The following is a 19,776-nucleotide window of genomic DNA, read 5'->3' on the forward strand; positions in this document are numbered from 1 at the left end:
CGAAGGAGGGTGTCGGTGGAAGTGTACTGGGTGGTACTGCGGGAAAGGAAGAAGCGGAGTGCTTTGAGTCCTTCGTGATGGGGGATGGAGGTGTACAGGGACTGGATGTCCATGATGAAGATGAGGCGTTGGGGACCGGGGAAGCGGAAATCCTGGAGGAGGTGGAGGGCGTGGGTGGTGTCTAGCTGGTATCATCCAAGACATTGGAAACAACAGCAGCAGTACATACTTCTCTGTCATCCCTGCATACTATCACGAAGGTTTGTGTCAAAAAAGATGACCAATCTATCTAGTGATACATTAGGTGGAGGAAGGTTATAGAACATAGAACATAGAAGAATACAGCGCAGTACAGGCCCTTCGGCCCTCGATGTTGCGCCGATCCAAGCCCACCTAACCTACACTAGCCCACTATCCTCCATATGCCTATCCAATGCCCACTTAAATGCCCATAATGAGGGAGAGTCCACCACTGCTACTGGCAGGGCATTCCATGAACTCACGACTCGCTGAGTAAAGAACCTACCCCTAACATCTGTCCTATACCTACCCCCCCCCCCCCCCCCCTTAATTTAAAGCTATGCCCCCTTGTAATAGCTGACTCCATACGTGGAAAAAGATTCTCACTGTCGACCCTATCTAAACCCCTAATCATCTTGTAACGTTATAACTCATTCCTGAATTATTGCCAGACTGCACAGTGGTGGTCAGGGAATCACATGGTTTAACCTACCATTGACCTGGAACCTAGCCTCATTTCAATGGATACCATTCCCAAGGTTTAAAGTGTGGGAATGGCCCAAGGACTGAGTTTAGGGGCATTTCTGAGATGACAAGGTGGAGGTTAAGTCATTACAGGAGGAGCACTGGTCAACAACAGGCAACTAGGAGTAGAATACTGAAAGGAAAATACTGTGGAAAAGTGAAATGGAGAAAGTTAGCAGCATCTGAGGACAGAGAATCTGAATTAATATTTTGGGATTGATAGCTTCCCCCTATTCAAGACTAATGTTTCTCCCATTTAGGTTCAATCTTTGCAGTTAATGGTTCCTTTTTCTGAAACTAATGGTTCTTCTATTTGGAGCTCAGTAGTTGTGCTTGGGGTGCCACTTTTAACATTTCATGTGTTTGGGGTTAATGTTCCCTCCTACTAAATATGGGGAGGGTGCTCCCCATGGTTAAGGGGTCTAGAAAAAGTGATGTTGTCTTGGGGAAGGCCATTTAGGACTGAGATGTGGAAACTTGTTTTCATTCACAGGGTGATGAACCTGTGGAATTTTCTACTACACACGGCTGGGGAGGTCAAGTCATTGAATATATTCAAATAGAGATAAATAAATGTTTCTATTTTAAAGACATAAAGCGTTGTGGAGAGAAAGCGGGAATGTGACTGTGAGACAGAGGATCAGCCATGATCATACTGAATGGCGGAGCAGGCTCGAAGGACTGATTAGCCTACTCCTGGTCCTAATTTTTGTTTTAGATTCCTTACAGTATGTAAATAGGCCCTTCAGCCCAACAAGTCCACAGCGACCCTCTGATCAGTAACCCACCCAAACATATTTCCCTCTAACTAATGCACCTAACATTATGGGCAATTTAGAATGGACAAGTCACATCTTTCGACTATGGGAGGTGACTAGAGCACCTGGAGGAAACCCATGCAGACACGGGGAGAATGTCCAAACTCTACACAGACAGTTGCCCGAGGCTGGAATCAAACCTGGGTCCATGGCACTGTGAGGCAGCAGTACTAATCACTGAGTCAATTTCTATTTGAATGTTTCTGCTAGTTATCATCAATATTTAGGGTTAACATTCCCAGTATTCGAGACTATGGGCCAAGAGCAGGTAGGTGGGTCTGGTTTAGTATGGGATTATGATTGGAATGGACTGTTTGAACTGAAGGGTCTGTTTCTATGCTGTATGACTCTATGCCTATGTTTTCCTATGTAGGGTCAATATCTAGGAGTTAATATTGAAATTAATATTTTCTTATTTAGGGTTAATATTCCTCCTTTTAAGACTAATGTTTTATTATTTCGGTCAATATTTGGGGTTAATATATCCCAGTTTGAGACTAATGTTTCCTATTTAGGGTCTATATTGGTGTTAACATTTCCCCTGTTTGTTTCGAATGCTTTGTCATTTAGGGTCTGTATTTGGAGTTAATCACCCCCCCCCCCGGCTGAGAGAATGGTTTCCCATTTAGGGTAAATATTTGGGGTTAGTACTTCGCCTATTTAGGGTTCAATATCCGGAATTAATATTTCTCCGATTTAGGATCAATATTAGGGGGTTTTATAGTTTTCTTGTTTCCGGTCAGTGTTTGGAGTTAACATCCCTCCGTTTGAGGCGGATATTTTGCCATCTGCGGTTAATATTCCTCCTGTTTGGGGTGAACATTTGCCCAGTGCTGGGGAAGAGGCGGCTGGCTGCTGCCGGGGCTCTGGGACAGGATGTTTTTTTTTCTCCTCTTTATTTTTTTCTCCTTTTTTTTATATATTAACCCCCACACTATCACCTAAGTGCGGTAGTGCTTATTTTTTCCCCCAGCACCCATGGTGTGTGTGTGTGCAGGTGTGAGACACAGTGAAAGACACAAAGTGCACGAATCTTTATTTTTTTTTTCTTTTTTCTTTATTTTTGTGCAGGTGTGAGACACAGTGAAAGACACAAAGTGCACGAATCTTTATTCAAATTCCACCACCAGGAAGATAGGAAAACACGGGACAGGATGTTATCTGTCCCCTCCACCTCCTACCCCCTACCCCACACTGTCCCATGCGGGGAGCTCCGCCCGCTCCAGGCGGGTCGGCTGTCAGGGAGCGGCGCTTCCGCCTTTATGTGAGACGGCGGTGAAGGGTGTGGGGGAGACGGAGAGGAGGCAGCCCCGTCTCTCTCTCTCTGTCTGACTGTCCGTCCCCGGGGATGTCGGAGGCCGAGTGCAGGCAGTGGATCCTGGACACCATTGACTCTCTGCGGAGCCGCAAGGCTCGGCCGGACCTGGAACGGATCTGTAAGATGGTGCAGCGGAGACACGGGCTGGCCCCGAGCCGCACCCGGCGCCAGCTGGAGCGGCTGCTCCGCTCCCGCACCGTGCTCCGAGTCAGCTACAAGGGCTCCCACTCTTACCGCATCGCCGCGCAGTGGCAGCCCGGGGCCGGGCACAGCCGGGAGCGGGAGCGGGATCGGGAGCAGCCGCAGCCCCGCACCGTGCTGACCCGAGCCCGGCTCCGGGGAGCCCGTGAGCAGCAGCAGCAGCAGCTCCGCCAGCCCGCGGGCAGGAGGAGGGTGGCCCCGGACACAGGCACCAGCTCCGAGCGCAAGGCGAGTTAGTGACAACCAGGGACTGTCAGAGCGTCTCCCTTACTTACTGAGGGAGATAATCACCAGTTACTGTCAGTGACCTAGTTACTGTGGGCCTGACAACTGGTTAATCGCAGTAATGACTAGTTACTGTGGGAGTGAGTTAATAACCACTTACTGTTGGGGTGGTCTAGTTACTGTGGGCCTGACAACTGGCTAATCATGTTAGTGAGTGAGTGTCACTGGTTAATAACTAGTTCCAGTGGGAGTGACTTCATACTGTGGGCCTGACAACTGGTTATTTACAGTAACGACTAGTTACTGTGACAAAGTTAATAACTACTTCCTGTCAGTGACAAGTGGTCAATCATGGAATAATGACTAGTTATTGTGAACCTGATAATTGGTTACTCTGAGTAATTACTAGATAATGTGATAGCAAGTTAACTGGTTACAATGGGAGTGACAACTGCTTAATCACTGAGTAATGACTAGTTACTGTGGGTCTTACAGCTGGTTATTCACTGAATAATAACTATTCATTACTGATAGAGATAATTAGTTATGGGAGTAAGTTTCTATGAGAGTGACAACTAATTACTTGGGTGTGATACTTGATTAAGGAATAATTAGTTACTGTGAGAGTTAATCAGAATGACAACTAGTCATGGGTATAACAGGTTAATCAGCGAGCAATAAGTTACTATGGAGTTACAATGTCAGACTGCACTCGGTTACTGTGTGAGTTAAACTTTCACATTAGAAGTGACAACTAGTTGATCAGGGAGTAATAACTCATTATTTCGGGTGTGACAGCTAGTTAATCAGCGAGGAAAAAGCTAGTTACTTTGGAAATCACAAAATACTGTGATTGTGCTCACTAGTTACTGTAATGTGTGATGCTTTGTGCTTAACTTCCGCTGTTAAAGTGGGAATGCCAGCTAGTTTATGTTAGAACATGCCCTGTAGTTAACCAAGGAGTGACTGGTTAGTGTTGTTGGCTAAAGCAACAGGGCCAGCTGGTTAGTATCATATTGTGCACAGTAGTTAGAATGAGAATGCCCAGTTAGTGTCACTCCCTGACTTACTAGTTGGTATTGTCTGAAGCTAAATAGATAGCGCTCTCAAAGTAATATGCATATGTTTGTATACTCTCTAACTAGAGAGGGGACAGTTCAACACCAGCAATCCAAACTAATTATTAAACATAGTGCCACACGCTCCCACTAAAATTGGACTAAATACCTGGACGACCTCACTGTCAGACTGTCGAGTACTGTCTGGTTAGTGTTGAATTATTCTCACTCAATAGTGTGGGAGTCTTAACTAGTTACCGTTGGGTGATTTGTATTAGATTAGATTACTTAGTGTGGAAACAGGCCCTTCAGCCCAACAAGTCCACACCGACTCGCTGAAGTGCAACTCACCCAGACCCATTCCCCTACACTTACCCCTTCACCTAACACTGGCAATTGAGCATGGCCAATTCACCTGACCTGCACATTCTTGGACTGTGGGAGGAAACCGAAGCACCCGGAGGAAACCCGCACAGACACTGGGAAGACTCCACACAGTCTGTCACCTGAGGTGGGAATTGAACCCGGATCTCTGGCACTGTGTGGTAGCAGCGCTAGCCACTGTGCTGCCCACTAAACCACACTCTCCAATTAATGTGCAAATGCTATCTATTCAGTTTTGGGTTGTTTCCGCAATGTAGTCTTTGACCCCTCGAATGACCAATTTCAGCAAGTTAATGTCAGATCTTGCTTACTCGTCAACATGGGATTGCAATCTGCTGAATACTGGATCATGTCAATAGCTTGTTGGACAGCTGACTGGTTAATGGCCTTGAGTTAGTTTTAGCCAGTTAGTGTTGGGCTGTGCCAGTTTTGTAGAACTGTGTTCACTTGGGTAGTGAGAGAATGTACCCACCAGTTGGTGTGAGAGTGAAAGTGAAGTGTCAGACTGTGCCTAATATTAATGTTAAAAATCACACAACACCAGGTTATAGTCCAACAGGTTTAATTGAAACCACACTAGCTTTCGGAGCGTCGCTCCTTCATCAGGTGATAGTGGAGGGCTCAATCCTAACACACAGAATTTATAGCAAAAATTTAGTGATGTAACTGAAATTATACATTGAAAAATTAAGCCTTTCATCTGTTAGAATACCATGATAGTTTCACTTCTTTCATGTGTAAATCACAAAACCTTTTTGAAAAAGTTACATTCTCAGGTTAGCTGTTAACAATGGTGATAGCTAGACAATATGTTGAAGGTGTTGGCCCCCTGTGTTCTCTGTCTATGCCATGATGTTTAGATTGATTCTAATCCAAAAAGTGAGATAACGGAGTTTTACGTGAATTCATGCAGTTTTTGAGCAAAGTACAATGTAACCCTGCAAGTACAAATTCACCTCACAAAATATGTGTGCATGTGGGTCTTTGTCTGTGTGTTTGTGTCTGTCCATCTGTCTGGGTTGGGGGTTGAGAGTGTGAGAAAGTTTGTGTAGTGAGTGCAGAGTGTCTTAAGTCTGTAAGGGAGTGCACGTGTGACAGGCAGCAACGAAAAGTGGCCGAGCAGAGGCTGATAGCTATATTCGGTACCCATAGGGAGGGCCTCAGCCGGGTCCTTGGGTTCATGTCACATTACAGGTGACCACCATTGCACTATACACACTTAGATACTCCTATACATACATACATACACACACACACACACACACACACACACACACACACACACACACACACACACACACACACACACACACTCCTATACATACCCGCACACAGACACCCACACTCTCAAATGCACCCCCTCACAGACTTAAGACACTCTGCACTCACATACATATATTTTGTGGGGTGAATTTGTACTTGCAGGGTTACATTGTACTTTGCTCAAAAACTGCACGAATTCATGTAAAACTTCGTTATCTCACTTTTTGGATTAGAATCAATCTAAACATCATGGCATAGACAGAGAACACAGGGGGCCAACACCTTCAACATATTGTCTAGCTATCACCATTGTTAACAGCTAACCTGAGAATGTAACTTTTTAAAAAAGGTTTTGTGATTTACATATGAAAGAAGTGAAACTACCACTGTATTCTAACAGATGAAAGGTTTAACAGACAATCAATTTTTCAATGTATAATTTCAGTTACATCACTAAATGTTTGCTATAAATTCTGTTAGGATTGAGCCCTCCACTATCACCTGATGAAGGAGCGTCACTCCAAAAGCTAGTGTGGTTCCAATTAAACCTGTTGGACTATAACCTGATGTTGTGATTTTTAACTTTGTACACCCCAGTCCAACACTGGCATCTCCAAATAATAATATTAATGTGGCAGTGCCAGTAGATAGCATCAGAGTACACCTACTTGTCTCATACTTGCCAGCTTCTCAAGGAGTGCCAAATAGTTAGGGTCAGTGCCATGCTCACCAATGTTGTACCAGGCCAGCTTGTGAGCATCAGTCAGCAGTCAATATTGGACTCCTATATGGATAGCTTCAGATCTTAAGAGATAGTGTTGAAGGACCAGCTGGTTAGTGTCAGACATGCCCACAGGTTAGTCAATGCCAGTTGGCATCAGACTATGCCCACTGATTGCTCTGGGAATGTCAGGTGGTTCAGGTTATATTGAGTCCATTTTCCTTTTTACAGGAATGCTATCTGGCATGTGTTCCCAGCTGCTCCGTGTCATACCATTGACTACTAGTTAGTGTGGGGCACCATTACTTTATTTCAAGCTAAGCCTGATGCTAGTGTGAGTGCCTTTTAGTCGGTTTTGCAACACGAATACTGGTTAGTCTGACAATGCCAACAAGTTAGTCAGTCCTTGCCCACAAGGAGTGAAGGATTGTCTGACATTAACTAGTTGACAATGCCCACTAGTGTCAAAGAGTGTCTGCCTGTTGTGTGACAGTTAACTAGTTAGATTAGGCCATTAGTTTGTCAGGGATTGTTCAGGCCATGCCCACTAGTTTAGAACCATAACCAGTAACATTAAATTCTGGCCTCCAGTTGCTTTTAGAGTGGAGCCTGTTACTGATTTGTGTGAAAGTGGGTACTGGAGCACGTTTCCTGGTGGCTGTTGATGGATATCCTCCAGTTGGTCTGTGTTTTAACTGTTGGTTAGACTGGAACATTGATTCATTCGGCGCAGAAAAGGCCATTCAGCCCATCAATTCTGCACCGGCGTAACTACCACTAAAAGTGTGTTAATCCCAATTCCCTGCACTTATACTAACTATTTTGTACGCGGACCATGTATAACAAATTGTTGGTTAATTTCTGGCTGTACTTACCTAATGGTTAGAGCAGGACTGTGCCTAATCAATGGTTAGTGTTAGACTCTGTCCTATTAGATTTGGACGCTGTCTAGCATTGGCCCATTAATTAGTAAAGGACCATCTGTACCTATCCATTAGACCCAATTGTCTAATTCGTGCCAGTACATGCCTAAATAATGGTTCATATCATCCTGGCTTAGTCAAAGACTTTGTCCATCGTCAGTGTCAGTCTGTGTCCAAGTAATGTCTAGGACAGAACTGTATCTACTTTTATGGGTAGTGGTAAGACTGTAACTAGTGGTTGGTGCCATACTGGACCCAGATGGTTAATGTTGGTATATGTCTAACCAGTGGTTCAGTTGGACACATTAGATTGTGTCTGTTGTTCAGTATCAGACACTGCCAATTAGTCAATATATAACGAATGGTTATTGTTGTACTTCACCTGATAGTTAGCATGTCACTGTGTCTAAACTAGCTAATGTCAGATTCTACGTGTTTGTATTAGTCCATATTTAATGAATCATTAATGTTGGATTCGAGCCAAACACTGGTTCCAGCTGGATTATGGCACCAGTTAGTATCATGCTGCATCTGTTCAGAGCTTGGTGTTGGACTGTCAGTGATGGAGGGAACCTTACTATTAGAGTCATAGTCATAGAGATGTACAGCATGGAAACAGACCTTCGGTCCAACCCGTCCATGCCGACCAGATATTCCAACCCAATCTAGTCCCACCTGCCACTTGCCCATATCCCTCCAAACCCTTCCTATTCATATACCCATCCAAATGCCTCAAATGTTGCAATTGTACCAGCCTCCTCCACTTCCTCTGGCAGCTTATTCCATACATGTACCATCCTCTGCGTGAGAAAGTTGCCCCATAGGTCTCTTTTATATCTTTCCCCTCTCACTCTTAAACCTATGTCCTCTAGTTCTGGACTTCCTCCCTCCACCCCTAGGGAAAAGACTTTGTCTATTTATACTATTCATGCCCCTCATGACTTTATAAACTTCTGAGGTCACCCCTCAGCCTCTGACGCTCCAGGGAAAACAGCCTAGCCTATTGGGCGGCACAGTGGCACAGTGGTTAGCACTGCTGCCTCACAGCGCCAGAGACCCGGGTTCAATTCCTGCCTCAGGCGACTCTCTGTGTGGAGTTTGCACATTTCTCCCCGTGTCTGCGTGGGTTTCCTCCGGGTGCTCCGGTTTCCTCGCAAAATCCAAAAATGTGCAGGTTAGGTGAATTGGCCGTGCTAAATTGCCCGTAGTGTTAAGTGAAGGGGTAAATGTAGGAGAATGGGTCTGGTTGGTTTACGCTTCGGCGGACTTGTTGGGCCGAAGGGCCTGTTTCCACACTAAGTAATCTAATCTATTCAATCTCTCCCTATAGCTCAAATCGTCCAACCCTGGCAACATCCTTGTAAATCTTTTCTGAACCCTTTCAAGTTTCACAACATCTTTCCGATAGGAAGGAGACCAGAATTGCATGCAATATTCCAACAGTGGCCTAACCAATATCCTGTACAGCTGCAACATAACCTCCCAACTCCTGTACTAAATACTCTGACTAATAAAAGAAAGCATACCAAACGCTGCCTTCACTATCCTATCTACCTGCAATTCTACTTTCAAGGATCTATGAACCTGCATTCCAAGGTCTCTGTTCAGCAACACTCCTGAGGACCTTACCATTAAGTGTATAAATCCTGCTAAGATTTGCTTTCCCAAAATGCAGCACCTCACATTTAGCTAAATTAAACTCCATCTGCTACTTCTCAGTCCATTGGCCCATCTGATCATTATCCCATTGTAATCTGAGGTAACCTTCTTCGCTGTCCGCTACGCCTCCAATTTTGGTGTCATCTGCAAATTTACTAACTATACCTCTTATGTTCACATTCAAATCATTTATATAAATGATGGAAAGCAGTGGGTCCAGCACCTAATCCATGTGGCACTCCACTGGTCACAGGCCTCCAGTCAGAAAAACAGCCCTCTACCACCACCGTCTGAATTCTACCTTTTTGAGCAAGTTCTGTATTCAAATGGCTAGTCCTCCCTGTGTTCCATGAGATCTAACCTTGCTAATCAGTATCCCATGGGGAACCTTGTCGAACGCCTTACTGAAGTCCATATAGATCACATCTACTGCTCTGCCCTCATCAATCATCTTTGTTACTACTTCAAAAAACTCCATCAAGTTTATGGGACATGATTTCCCACACACAAAGCCATGTTGACTATTCCTAATTAATCCTTGCCTTTCCAAATACATGTACGCCTCGTCCCTCAGGATGCTCTCTGACAACTTGCCCACCAGCAATGTTAGGCTCACTGGTCTATAGTTCCCTGGCTTGTCCTTACCACCTTTCTTAAACAGTGGCACCACGTTAGCCAAACTCCAGTCCTCCGGCACCTCACCTGGGACTATCGATGATATAAATATCTTAGTAAGAAGCTCAGCAATCCCTTCTCTAGCTTCCCACAGAGTTCTAGGGTACACCTGATCAGGTCCTGGGGATTTATCCACTCTTGTGTTTCATGACATCCAGCACTTCCTCCTCCGTAATATGGACATTTTTCAAGATGTCACCATTTATTTCCCTACACTCTATATCTTCTGTGTCCTTTTCCACAGAAAACACTGATGCAAAATACTCACATAGTATCTCCCCCCATCTCCTGCAGCTCCACACAAAGGCCACCTTGCTGATCTTTGAAGGGCCCTATTCTCTCCCCAGTTACCCTTTTGTCTTTAATGTATTTCCTTAATTCTATTTGCCAATTCATGTTCCCTTTTTGTCCTCCTGATTTCCCTCTTAAGTATACTCCTCCTCCCTTTATATTCTTCTAAGGATTCACTCGATCTATCCTTTCTATACCTGACATATGCTTCCTTCTTTTTCTTAACCAAACCTTCCATTTCTTGAGTCATCCAGCATTCACTACACCTACCAGCCTTTCCTTTCACCCTAACAGGAATTTACTGTCTCTGGATTCTTGTTATCTCATTTCCAAAGGCTTCCCATTTTCAGCCGTCCCTTTACCTGCAAACATCTGCCCACGGTCAGTTTTTGAAAGTTCTTGCCTAATACCATCAAAATTGGCCTTTCTCCAATTTAGAACTTCAACTTTTAGATCTGGTCTATTCTTTTCCATTACTATTTTAAAGCTAATAGAATTATGGTCGCTGGCCCCAAAGTGCTCCCCCACTGACACCTCAGTCCCCTGCCCTGCCTTATTTCCAAGAGTAAGTCAAGTTTTGCACCTTCTCTAGTAGGTACATCCACATACTGAATCAGAAAATTGTCTTGTACACACTTTAGAAATTCCTCTCCATCTAAACCCTTGACACTATGGCAGTCAAAGTTTATGTTTGGAAAGTTAAAATCCCCTACCATAACTAGCCTATTATTCTTACAGATAACTGAGATCTCCTTACAAATTTCTTTCTCAATTTCCCTCTGACATTAAGGGGTCTATAATACAATCCCACTAAAGTGATCATCCTTTCCTATTTCTCAGTTCCACCCAAATAACTTCCCTGGATGCATTTCTGGGAATATCCTACCTCCCTACAGGTGTGATGCTATCCCTTCTCAAAACTATCAAAACCTCCTATTGATTAACATCAAAGTGTTGCATTCATTAATGTGTGACCATGTCTCATGATTTGTGCCAGTCTATATCATCTAGTCAATGTAGGACTAGCTAACAAATAGCAGATGCCAAATCTGACTCTGAAAAGGAGGGACGTTATGACATTGGCAGACTGTGTTTAAACATTTGGGCTCAACTAATGATTAGTGTTGGACTTTCTAGTGTAAGAACAATTCAGTTTGTCCTGTTTTAATCCCCTCCACCCATTCCCTATAGTGGGGTTTTCCAAATTTCAGGTCCTTACTGCACTTAAATTTTTAATAAATATTATCTCTTAAATGACCTCCAATCTGTGGCCTACAATGAAAAATGCTGCTTTTTTTTAAACCTAGCAAGCTAATGGTTATTTAAGTAATGGTTGATGCCAGACTATATTGAACAGATTTGATGTTGCATTGAGCATATTAGATATTGCAGTTCAACTAACTAGCTAGATCCCCATAGTGTCTATTTTTAGCTAACTAAAGGTTAGTGCCAGACCATGCTCGCTAGTAACGGAAGGCTGTATCTAAGTAAAGATTTGACTTCAAATAGCCCACTAGTATCTGCAAGAGTCTATCGAAGTCTATGACAAACTATTAACTAACCAGTAATCCTACTATCACAGGAACATTGGTACAAATACTCTTGGTAGAATTTAAATTCAACTAATGAATTTGGAATGTAAAGGACTGGTAACCATTATGGAGACTTTATGTAGCAATTGTTGTAAAAACCCATTTGGTTCACTCAGAGTTGGGCATTTGCCATGCTTATCTGGATCTCTGGTACATGTGACTCCAGATCCCCATGAGTGTGCCATCTGAAATGGCCTAGAAGCCAATCATTTTTAATGGCAATGAAGGAAGGACACCAATGACATCTGACGAAAGAATTTTTAAAAAATGTGCTTGTCCAATGAAAGATATTCCATTCAGTCCCCACCAATAACTCCCTCGCCATTGAAGCAGAATAAGACTCTGTCTGCAAACTGGCATCTTTGTCTCTGAGTTGAGCTTATGATGAAATCACCACAAAGACTGAAAGAACTGTGGATGCTGGAAATCAGAAACCGAAACTGCTGCAAAATCTCAGCAGGTCTGGCAGCACCTGTGAAGAGAAATCAGAATTAACCTTTTGGGTCTGGTAACCCTTCCTCAGATCACTGGACCCAAAATGTTAACTCTGATTTCTGTGTGTGCTGCCAGATTAGCTGAGCTTTTCCAGCAATTTGTTTTTGTTTCATCACAAAGACTGTCCTTTTTACTTTGTGTGTCATTGCAGTTCGATACTCCGCCTCAGCTTTCCTCCTGTTGAAACTCTTTCGTGCTATTTTTAGCCTTCAATGTGTTTTATTCAAATTGTTTCCTTGCCAGCCTGCTACCCTGCACCCTTCATAAACTTGAACTCGCCCAAATCTCTCCTCTTTGCCCTTGCTTTCACTAAGTTCCATCCCCTGGTTGTCCCTGTGCACAGCAACCAGCATTGGCTTCAGGCCATCAACATTTTGTTTTTTGAAATGCTCATCCTTCTTATCAAATGCCTTCCTAGCCTGGACTTTCACTGCCTTCGTAACTTCAGCCAAACACAACCCTCTTAGCCACCATCAAGATATGGTGTCTGTATCTCAGGCTTTGAAATTGCTGCCCTAAGATCATCTTTCCCTTTCCTTCCTCCTTTTTATGACTGTTCCTAAAACTGACCTGTTTCATCAAGCTTTTTGTCACTTGTTCCAGCATCTTCATGTGTGGTTTGGTGTTGAATTTTGTTTGCTGATTGATTCCATGAAGCCTCATGATGTGTCCATCTAGCAAGACAATAAATTCGTCTGTCCCCTCAAGTGGATGTGGAACTAACCAAAGACACTATTGCTCACCAAAGAGACCTAGGTTCATATTGCCTTGAAAGTTGAATTGTGGGTAGACAGGATACTGAAGAAGGTGTTTGGTACACTTGCCTTTATTGGTTGGTGCATCGAGTATTGCAGTTGGGATGTCATGTTCTGGTTGTGCACGACATTGGTTAGGCCACTTTTGGAATATTGCATTCAATTGTGGTCTCCCCGTTGTGGAAAAGATGTTATGAAACTTAAAAGGGCTCAGAAAATATTTACTAGGATGTTGCAGAAGTTGGAGAGTTTAAGCTATAGGAAGAGGCTGAATAGGTTGGGGCTAGTTTCCCTGGAAGGTCAGAGACTGAGGGGTGACCTTTTTGAGGTTTCTAAAATCATGAGGAGCATGGATAAGGTAAATAGACATGTCTTTTTTTTTTCTCTCCAGGTAGGGGAACCCAAAACTAGTGGTCATGGGTTTAAGGTGAGGGGAAAGATTTAAAAGCGACCTGAGGGGCAACTTTTTCACGCAGAATGTGGTGCATGTATGGAATGAGCTGCCAGAGGAAGTGGTGGAGGCTGGTACAATTAAAACATTTTAAGTTATCTGGATGGGTTTATGAACAAGAAGGTTTTAGAAGGATATGGGCCAAATGCTGGCCCGTATGGGACTAGAATATCTGGTCAGTACGGATGAATTGGACTGAAAGGTCTGTTTCTGTGGTGTACAACTCTAATACTGTGACTATGTTTCAGAGAAGAGGAAGGAAGTAAGACATATTTGGCTCTTCTTTGGATTACTGGATTTGAAACATTAACTCTTTCGTTCTCCGCAGAAGCCACCAGACCTGAGTTTCTCCAGTGCTTCCAGCTTTTATTTCAGGTCACCAGCATCTGCAATTTTTTTCTTTTAATAGTGATTGGCTGGCGATGAGAAAAGTGATTTTTAACTAAGTTTGGATCGATTTGTTGTCAGTGGTCAGCTAAATTTTGTTAAGGAGTCCTTCTCTGTATGAATGCAGTAACTATTGGCTATTCAAGCCTGTTTAAGCCTGGAGTTTAAAACATGGCTATCTTCTATCTATCTACCTTCCTTGGGTTCACCACCTTACCCAATAAAACTGTATCTCTCTACATTTGGAAATTTTCACTTAAGGCCCACTCAACCCGGTCCTTCACCATCACTGCCCAAGCAGGTTTTTAGAAGAGAGTTCCAGATTTCCATGACCCTTTGGGAAGAGTAAGCAGAGAGCAGATGAACACAAAGGAACTGGTGGTCTGAAGTGCATATGCTTTAATGCAAGGAGTATAGTGGATAAGACAAATGAACTTAGGGCTTGGATTGATGCGTGGGAGTATGATGTTATTGCAATCACCGAGACTTGGTTGAAGGGCATGATTGGCAACTAAATGTTCCAGGATGTAGATGCTTCAGACAGGACAGGGAGGGAAGCAAAAGGTGGGGAGGAAGTAGGGGGGTGGGGGTGGGAGGAGGAGTTGCATTGCTGATCAGGGATAATATCATTGCTGTGCTAAAGGAGGACACTATGGAGGGCTTGTGCAGTGAGGCATTCTGGATAGAACTGAGAAATAAGGGTGCAGTTAGTGTTGGGGCTGTACTACAGGCCTCCCAACAATGAATGCAAGGTAGAAGAACAAATAGAAAGAATGGGTGAGATTCTCAATGAATACTTTGCATCAGTGTTCATGGAGGAAAGGGATATGATGAATGTTGATTAGAGATAGAAGTTTGTTTAGTCTGGACCTTGTTGACATAAAGAGGGAGAATGTGTTAGGTAGACTAAAGGATATTAAGGTGGACGAATCCCCAGGACTGGATGAGATCTATCATAAGTTGCTGACGGAGGTGAGAGAGGAAATAGCTGAGGCCCTGACATATCTTTGTAGCATCCTTAAACACAGGTGAAGTGCTGGAGGACTGGAGAGTTGCGCATGTTGTCCCCCTTTTTCAAGAAGCTTAGTAGGGATATTCCAGGTAAATACAGACCGGTAAGCCTGATATCAGTGGTGGGAAAGCTGCTGGAGAAGGTACTGAGGGATAGGATCTTTTTCCATTTGGAAGAGAATGGGCTTATCAGTGATAGGCAACATGGTTTTGTGTGGGCGAGATCGTGCCTTACCAACTTAATAGATGACTTTTGAGGAAATTTTGGAAATGACCAAGTTGATAGACAAAGGAAGGGCTGTAACTGTCATCTTACATGGACTTTAGTATGGTGTTTGATAAGGTTCCCTTTGGTAAGCTAATGGAAAAAGTGAAGTCACATGGTGTGCAGGGTGTTCTGGTAGGTGGATATAGAACTGGTTGAGCAACAGGAGACAGTAATAGTTGAAGGGAGTTTCTCGATGGAGAAAGGTGACCAGTGGTGTTCTACAGCGATCAGTGCTGGGGCCACTGTTGTTTGTGATATACATAAATGATCTGGAAGAGGGCATTGGTCTTATCAGTTAGGTTTGCAGATGATACAAAGATTGGTGGAGTAGCAGAAAGCATAGGGGATTGTCAAAGAATACAGGAGAATATAGACTGGGGGGTTGGGCGGAGAAGTAGCAGATGGAGTTCAATCCAGGCAAATGTGAGGTGATGTATTTTGGAAGATCTAATTCTAGAGTGAACTACACTGTAAACAGAACGGCCTTGGAAAAGGTTGATGGGCAGAGAGATCTGGGGGTTCAGGTACCCTGAAGGTGGCTGCACAGGTGGATAGAGTGGTCAAGAAGGCATATGGTATACTTGCCTTCATCGGATGGGGTCTTGAATATAAAAGCTGGAAGGTCATGTTAAAATTGTACAAGACACTGGTTCAGCCACATTTAGAATACTGTGTACGGTTCTGGTCACCACATTACCTAAAGGATGTGGGTGCAGAGAAGGTAATTGCCTGGGATGGAAGGTGCTAGCTCCGAAAAGAAGTTGAGGAAGTTAGGATTGTTTTCATTCGAAAAAAGGAGATTGAGGGGGGAACCTGATTGAGGTCTATAAAAAATCATGAAGGGTATAGACCGGGTAGATAGAGACAAGCTTTTTCCCAGGGTCAGGGATTCAATAATGAGAGGTCACCCGTTCAAAATGAGAGGCAAAATGTTTAAGGGGGATACGTGCAGAAAGTACTTGACACAGAGGGTAGTAGGTGTCTGGAACGTATTGCCAGCAGAGATAGTAGAGACCGGCACGGTAGATTCATTTAAGGTGCGTCTGGACAGATGCGTGAGTAGGTGGGGAGCAGAGAGATACAGATGATTAGGAATTGGTCGATAAGTTTAGACAGTGGATTTGGATCCACACAGGCTTGAAGGGCCGAAGTGCTTGTTCCTAAGCTGTAAATGTTCTTTGTATGACCAAGTGCTTGTTGACATACCCTCTAAGACTCTAATTTTAGCACTTATGTCCTCTTATTCTGGACTCCCATTAGAGTAAATCATATTTCACCCATCCGCCTTGTCAAATCCTTCAATCCTCTCTCATACCTCCAATTTAAATTACTCTTTAATCATTAGGTCACTGAAGCCACACCGGCTATCCAGTGACAGGCATTGAAGAGTGAATTGGGTGTCCTCACTGAATCCTCTGAGTGCTTGTTGCTTTGTATCTTAACAGAAGACCAGGAGATCAAAAGAAGCTGATTTGACAGATGAAGGGACCGATGACGATGCTTCTGTGGAGGATCAGGAACTCTGGGACCAAGCTTTTGATAGTCCCAACATGGAATCTGTGAGCAAAGACCATAATGTCAAAGAGACTCCTGAAAAATTGCCTCAAGGTTGTCCCACTGAAGAGATCGCTGAGGAACTGTCCACTGGCAAACTGGCTGAAACCTCTTTGGATGTGGAGCGGAGCCCTTCGTATCATCCCACCATTGAGTGCAAGGATGTTATTGATGCTGAGATGATGCTCAATGCTGAGGATCTCAAGACTATGCAAGAGCGACTCTCTTCAGATGATGCCAGAGATACTGTGTCTTCTGAAGAGCCAGCTGCTATAGAGGAGGACTACAGTGAAGAACGCTCCCAAGAAACTTGCACTATTCGAGGTAATTGATAATTGATATGTGGAGCTTGTTCAAGGAGCAACTATTGAGTGTCCTTGATAAGTATGTGCCCGTCAGGCAGGGAGGAAAGGGTCGTGTGAGGGAGCCGTGGTTTAATAAGGAATTGGAATCCCTTGTTAAATGGAAGAGGGCGGCCTATGTAAAGATGAGGTGTGAAGGTTCAATTGGGGTGATTGAGAGTTATAAGGTAGCCAGGAAGGACCTGAAGAGAGAGCTAAGAGCAGCAAGGAGGGGACATGAAAGGTCCTTAGTTGGTAGGATTAGGGAAAACCCTAAGGCTTTCTATAGGTATGTCAGGAATAAAAGAATGACTAGGGTAGGAATAGGTCCAGTCAAGGATAGTAGTGGGAAGTTGCGTGTGGAGGCTGAAGAGATTGGGGAGACACTGAATGAATACTTTTCGTCAGTATTCAATCAGGAACAGGACATTGTTGTCAATGTGAGTACTGAGTCACAATTAATTAGAATGGATGGCTTTGAGGTATGTAGAGAAGAGGTGTTGGAAATTCTGGAAAGGGTGAAAATAGATAAGTCCCCTGGGCCTGATGGCATTTATCGTAGGATTATCTGGGAAGCAAGGGAGGAGATTGCAGAGCCATTGGCCTTAATTTTTATGTCCTCGTTGTCTACAGGAGTAGTGCCAGAAGATTGGAGGCTAGCAAATGTGGTTCCCTTGTTCAAGAAGGGGAGTAGGGATAACCCTAGTAACTATAGGCCGGTGAGTCTCACTTCTGTTGTGGGCAAAATCTTAGAGAGAATTGTAAGGGATAGGATTTATGAACATCTGGATAGGAATAATGTGATCAAGGATAGTCAGCATGGTTTTGTGAAGGGCAGGTCGTGCCTCACAAACCTTATTGAATTCTTTGAGAAGGTGACTAAGGAGGTGGACGAGGGGAAAGCAGTAGATGTGGTGTATATGGATTTTAGTAAGGCATTTGATAAGGTTCCCCATGGTAGACTACTGCAAAAAATATGGAGGTATGGCATTGAGGGTGAGTTGGAGGTTTGGATTAGGAGTTGGCTGGCTGGAAGAAGACAGAGGGTAGTAGTTGATGGCAAAGGTTCATCTTGGAGTGCCGTCACTAGCGGTGTTCCGCAAGGATCTGTTTTGGGACCATTGCCGTTTGTCATTTTTATAAATGACCTGGAGGAGGGGTTAGAAAGTTGGGTGAGCAAGTTTGCGGATGATACGAAAGTCGGAGGAGTTGTAGACAGTGAGGAAGGATGTGGCAGGTTACAGCGGGATATAGATAAGCTGCAGAACTGGGCAGAAAGTTGGCAAATGGAGTTCAATGTAGCTATGTGTGAGGTGATTCACTTTGGTAAGAGTAATAATAAGATGGGGTACTGGGCTAACGGTCGGATACTTGGTAGTGTGGATGAGCAGAAGGATGTTGGTGTCCATGTACACAAATCTTTGAAAGTTGCCACCCAGGTAAATAGTGCGGTGAAGAAGGCATATGGTGTACTGGCTTTTATTTGTAGAGGAATTGAGTTCCGGAGTACTGAGGTCATGTTGCAGTTGTATAAGACTCTGGTGCGGCCACATCTGGAGTATTGTGTGCAGTTTTGGTCGCCATACTATAGGAAGGATGTGGAGGCACTGGAACGGGTGCAGAGGAGGTTTACCAGGATGTTGCCTGGTATGGTAGAAAGATCGTATGAGGAAAGGCTGAGGCACTTGGGGTTGTTTTCATTGGAGAAAAGAAGGTTTAGGGGTGACTTGATAGAGGTGTATAAGATGATTAGGGGTTTAGATAGGGTCGACAGTGAGAATCTTTTTCCTCGTATGGAGTCAGCTATTACAAGGGGGCATAGCTTTAAATTAAGGGGGGGTAGGTATAGGACAGATGTTAGGGGTAGGTTCTTTACTCAGCGAGTCGTGAGTTCATGGAATGCCCTGCCAGTAGCAGTGGTGGACTCTCCCTCATTATGGGCATTTAAGCGGGCATTGGATAGGCATATGGAGGATAGTGGGCTAGTGTAGGTTAGGTGGGCTTGGATCGGCGCAACATCGAGGGCCGAAGGGCCTGTACTGCGCTGTATTCTTCTATGTTCTATTCTTCTATGTTCTATGTAACTTGGGCTTAACATTGTTCAGATGCAATATGACAATGCAATCTCTGAGTAAGAGGCAGAGCACTTGGATTTTGAAGTTTGCATTACAGGTAGAAAGGGTGGTTAGCATGCTTGCCTTCCATTGCTCAGATGCTTCAGTATAGGAGGGCCATTCCTGATGAAAGGCTGATGAAGCACTGCTCTAATCTTGACTGTGCCTCAGAGGAATTGGGATGTCATATTGAGGTTGTACAGAACATCGGGTGAGGCCTTTTCTGGAGTTGTCTCCAATTTTGGTTGCCCTCTTTAGCTGGAGAGGGTTCAGAGGAGATGTTATCTGGAATGGAAGGTTTGAGTTATCAACAGAGGCTTTTTTTTTGCTGAAGTGTAAGAGGTTGAGGAGTGACCTCATAAAGGTTTATAAAATCATGTGGCGTATAGATAAGATGAATAGCAATGGTTCTTTCCCTAGGATAGGGAGTTCAAAACTAGGGGGCATGTATTTTTTTTTTTTAAGGTGAGTGGAGAAAATTTTTTTAAAAGTCATAGGCAACATTTA

The 19,776-nt window shown here is 43.9% G+C and overlaps 1 protein-coding gene across 4 annotated transcripts in view; it reads left to right on the forward strand.

Moving 5' to 3' along the window:
* The first annotated feature begins 2,595 nt into the window (after nucleotides 1-2,595).
* Nucleotides 2,596-19,776, forward strand: part of LOC148136410 (sterile alpha motif domain-containing protein 1-like) — a 65,277-nt gene continuing 48,096 nt past the window's right edge. For 2 of the 4 annotated variants that reach the window (XM_087983237.1, XM_087983238.1), the window contains exons 1-2: nucleotides 2,597-3,330; nucleotides 16,706-17,138. In XM_087983237.1, the coding sequence (XP_087839363.1) occupies nucleotides 2,932-3,330; nucleotides 16,706-17,138 (832 nt within the window). In that variant the 5' untranslated portion in view covers nucleotides 2,597-2,931. Of the gene's footprint in view, nucleotides 3,331-16,705; nucleotides 17,139-19,776 lie in introns of all 4 variants that reach the window. The other 2 variants (XM_087983236.1, XM_087983235.1) reach the window with 2 other exon arrangements.

The sequence above is a fragment of the Chiloscyllium plagiosum genome, unplaced genomic scaffold, assembly GCF_037043375.1.
Source record: "Chiloscyllium plagiosum isolate Xiang-an unplaced genomic scaffold, Cpla_swu_hap1 HiC_scaffold_45, whole genome shotgun sequence".
In the NCBI taxonomy this organism is placed as follows: Eukaryota; Metazoa; Chordata; class Chondrichthyes; order Orectolobiformes; family Hemiscylliidae; genus Chiloscyllium; species Chiloscyllium plagiosum.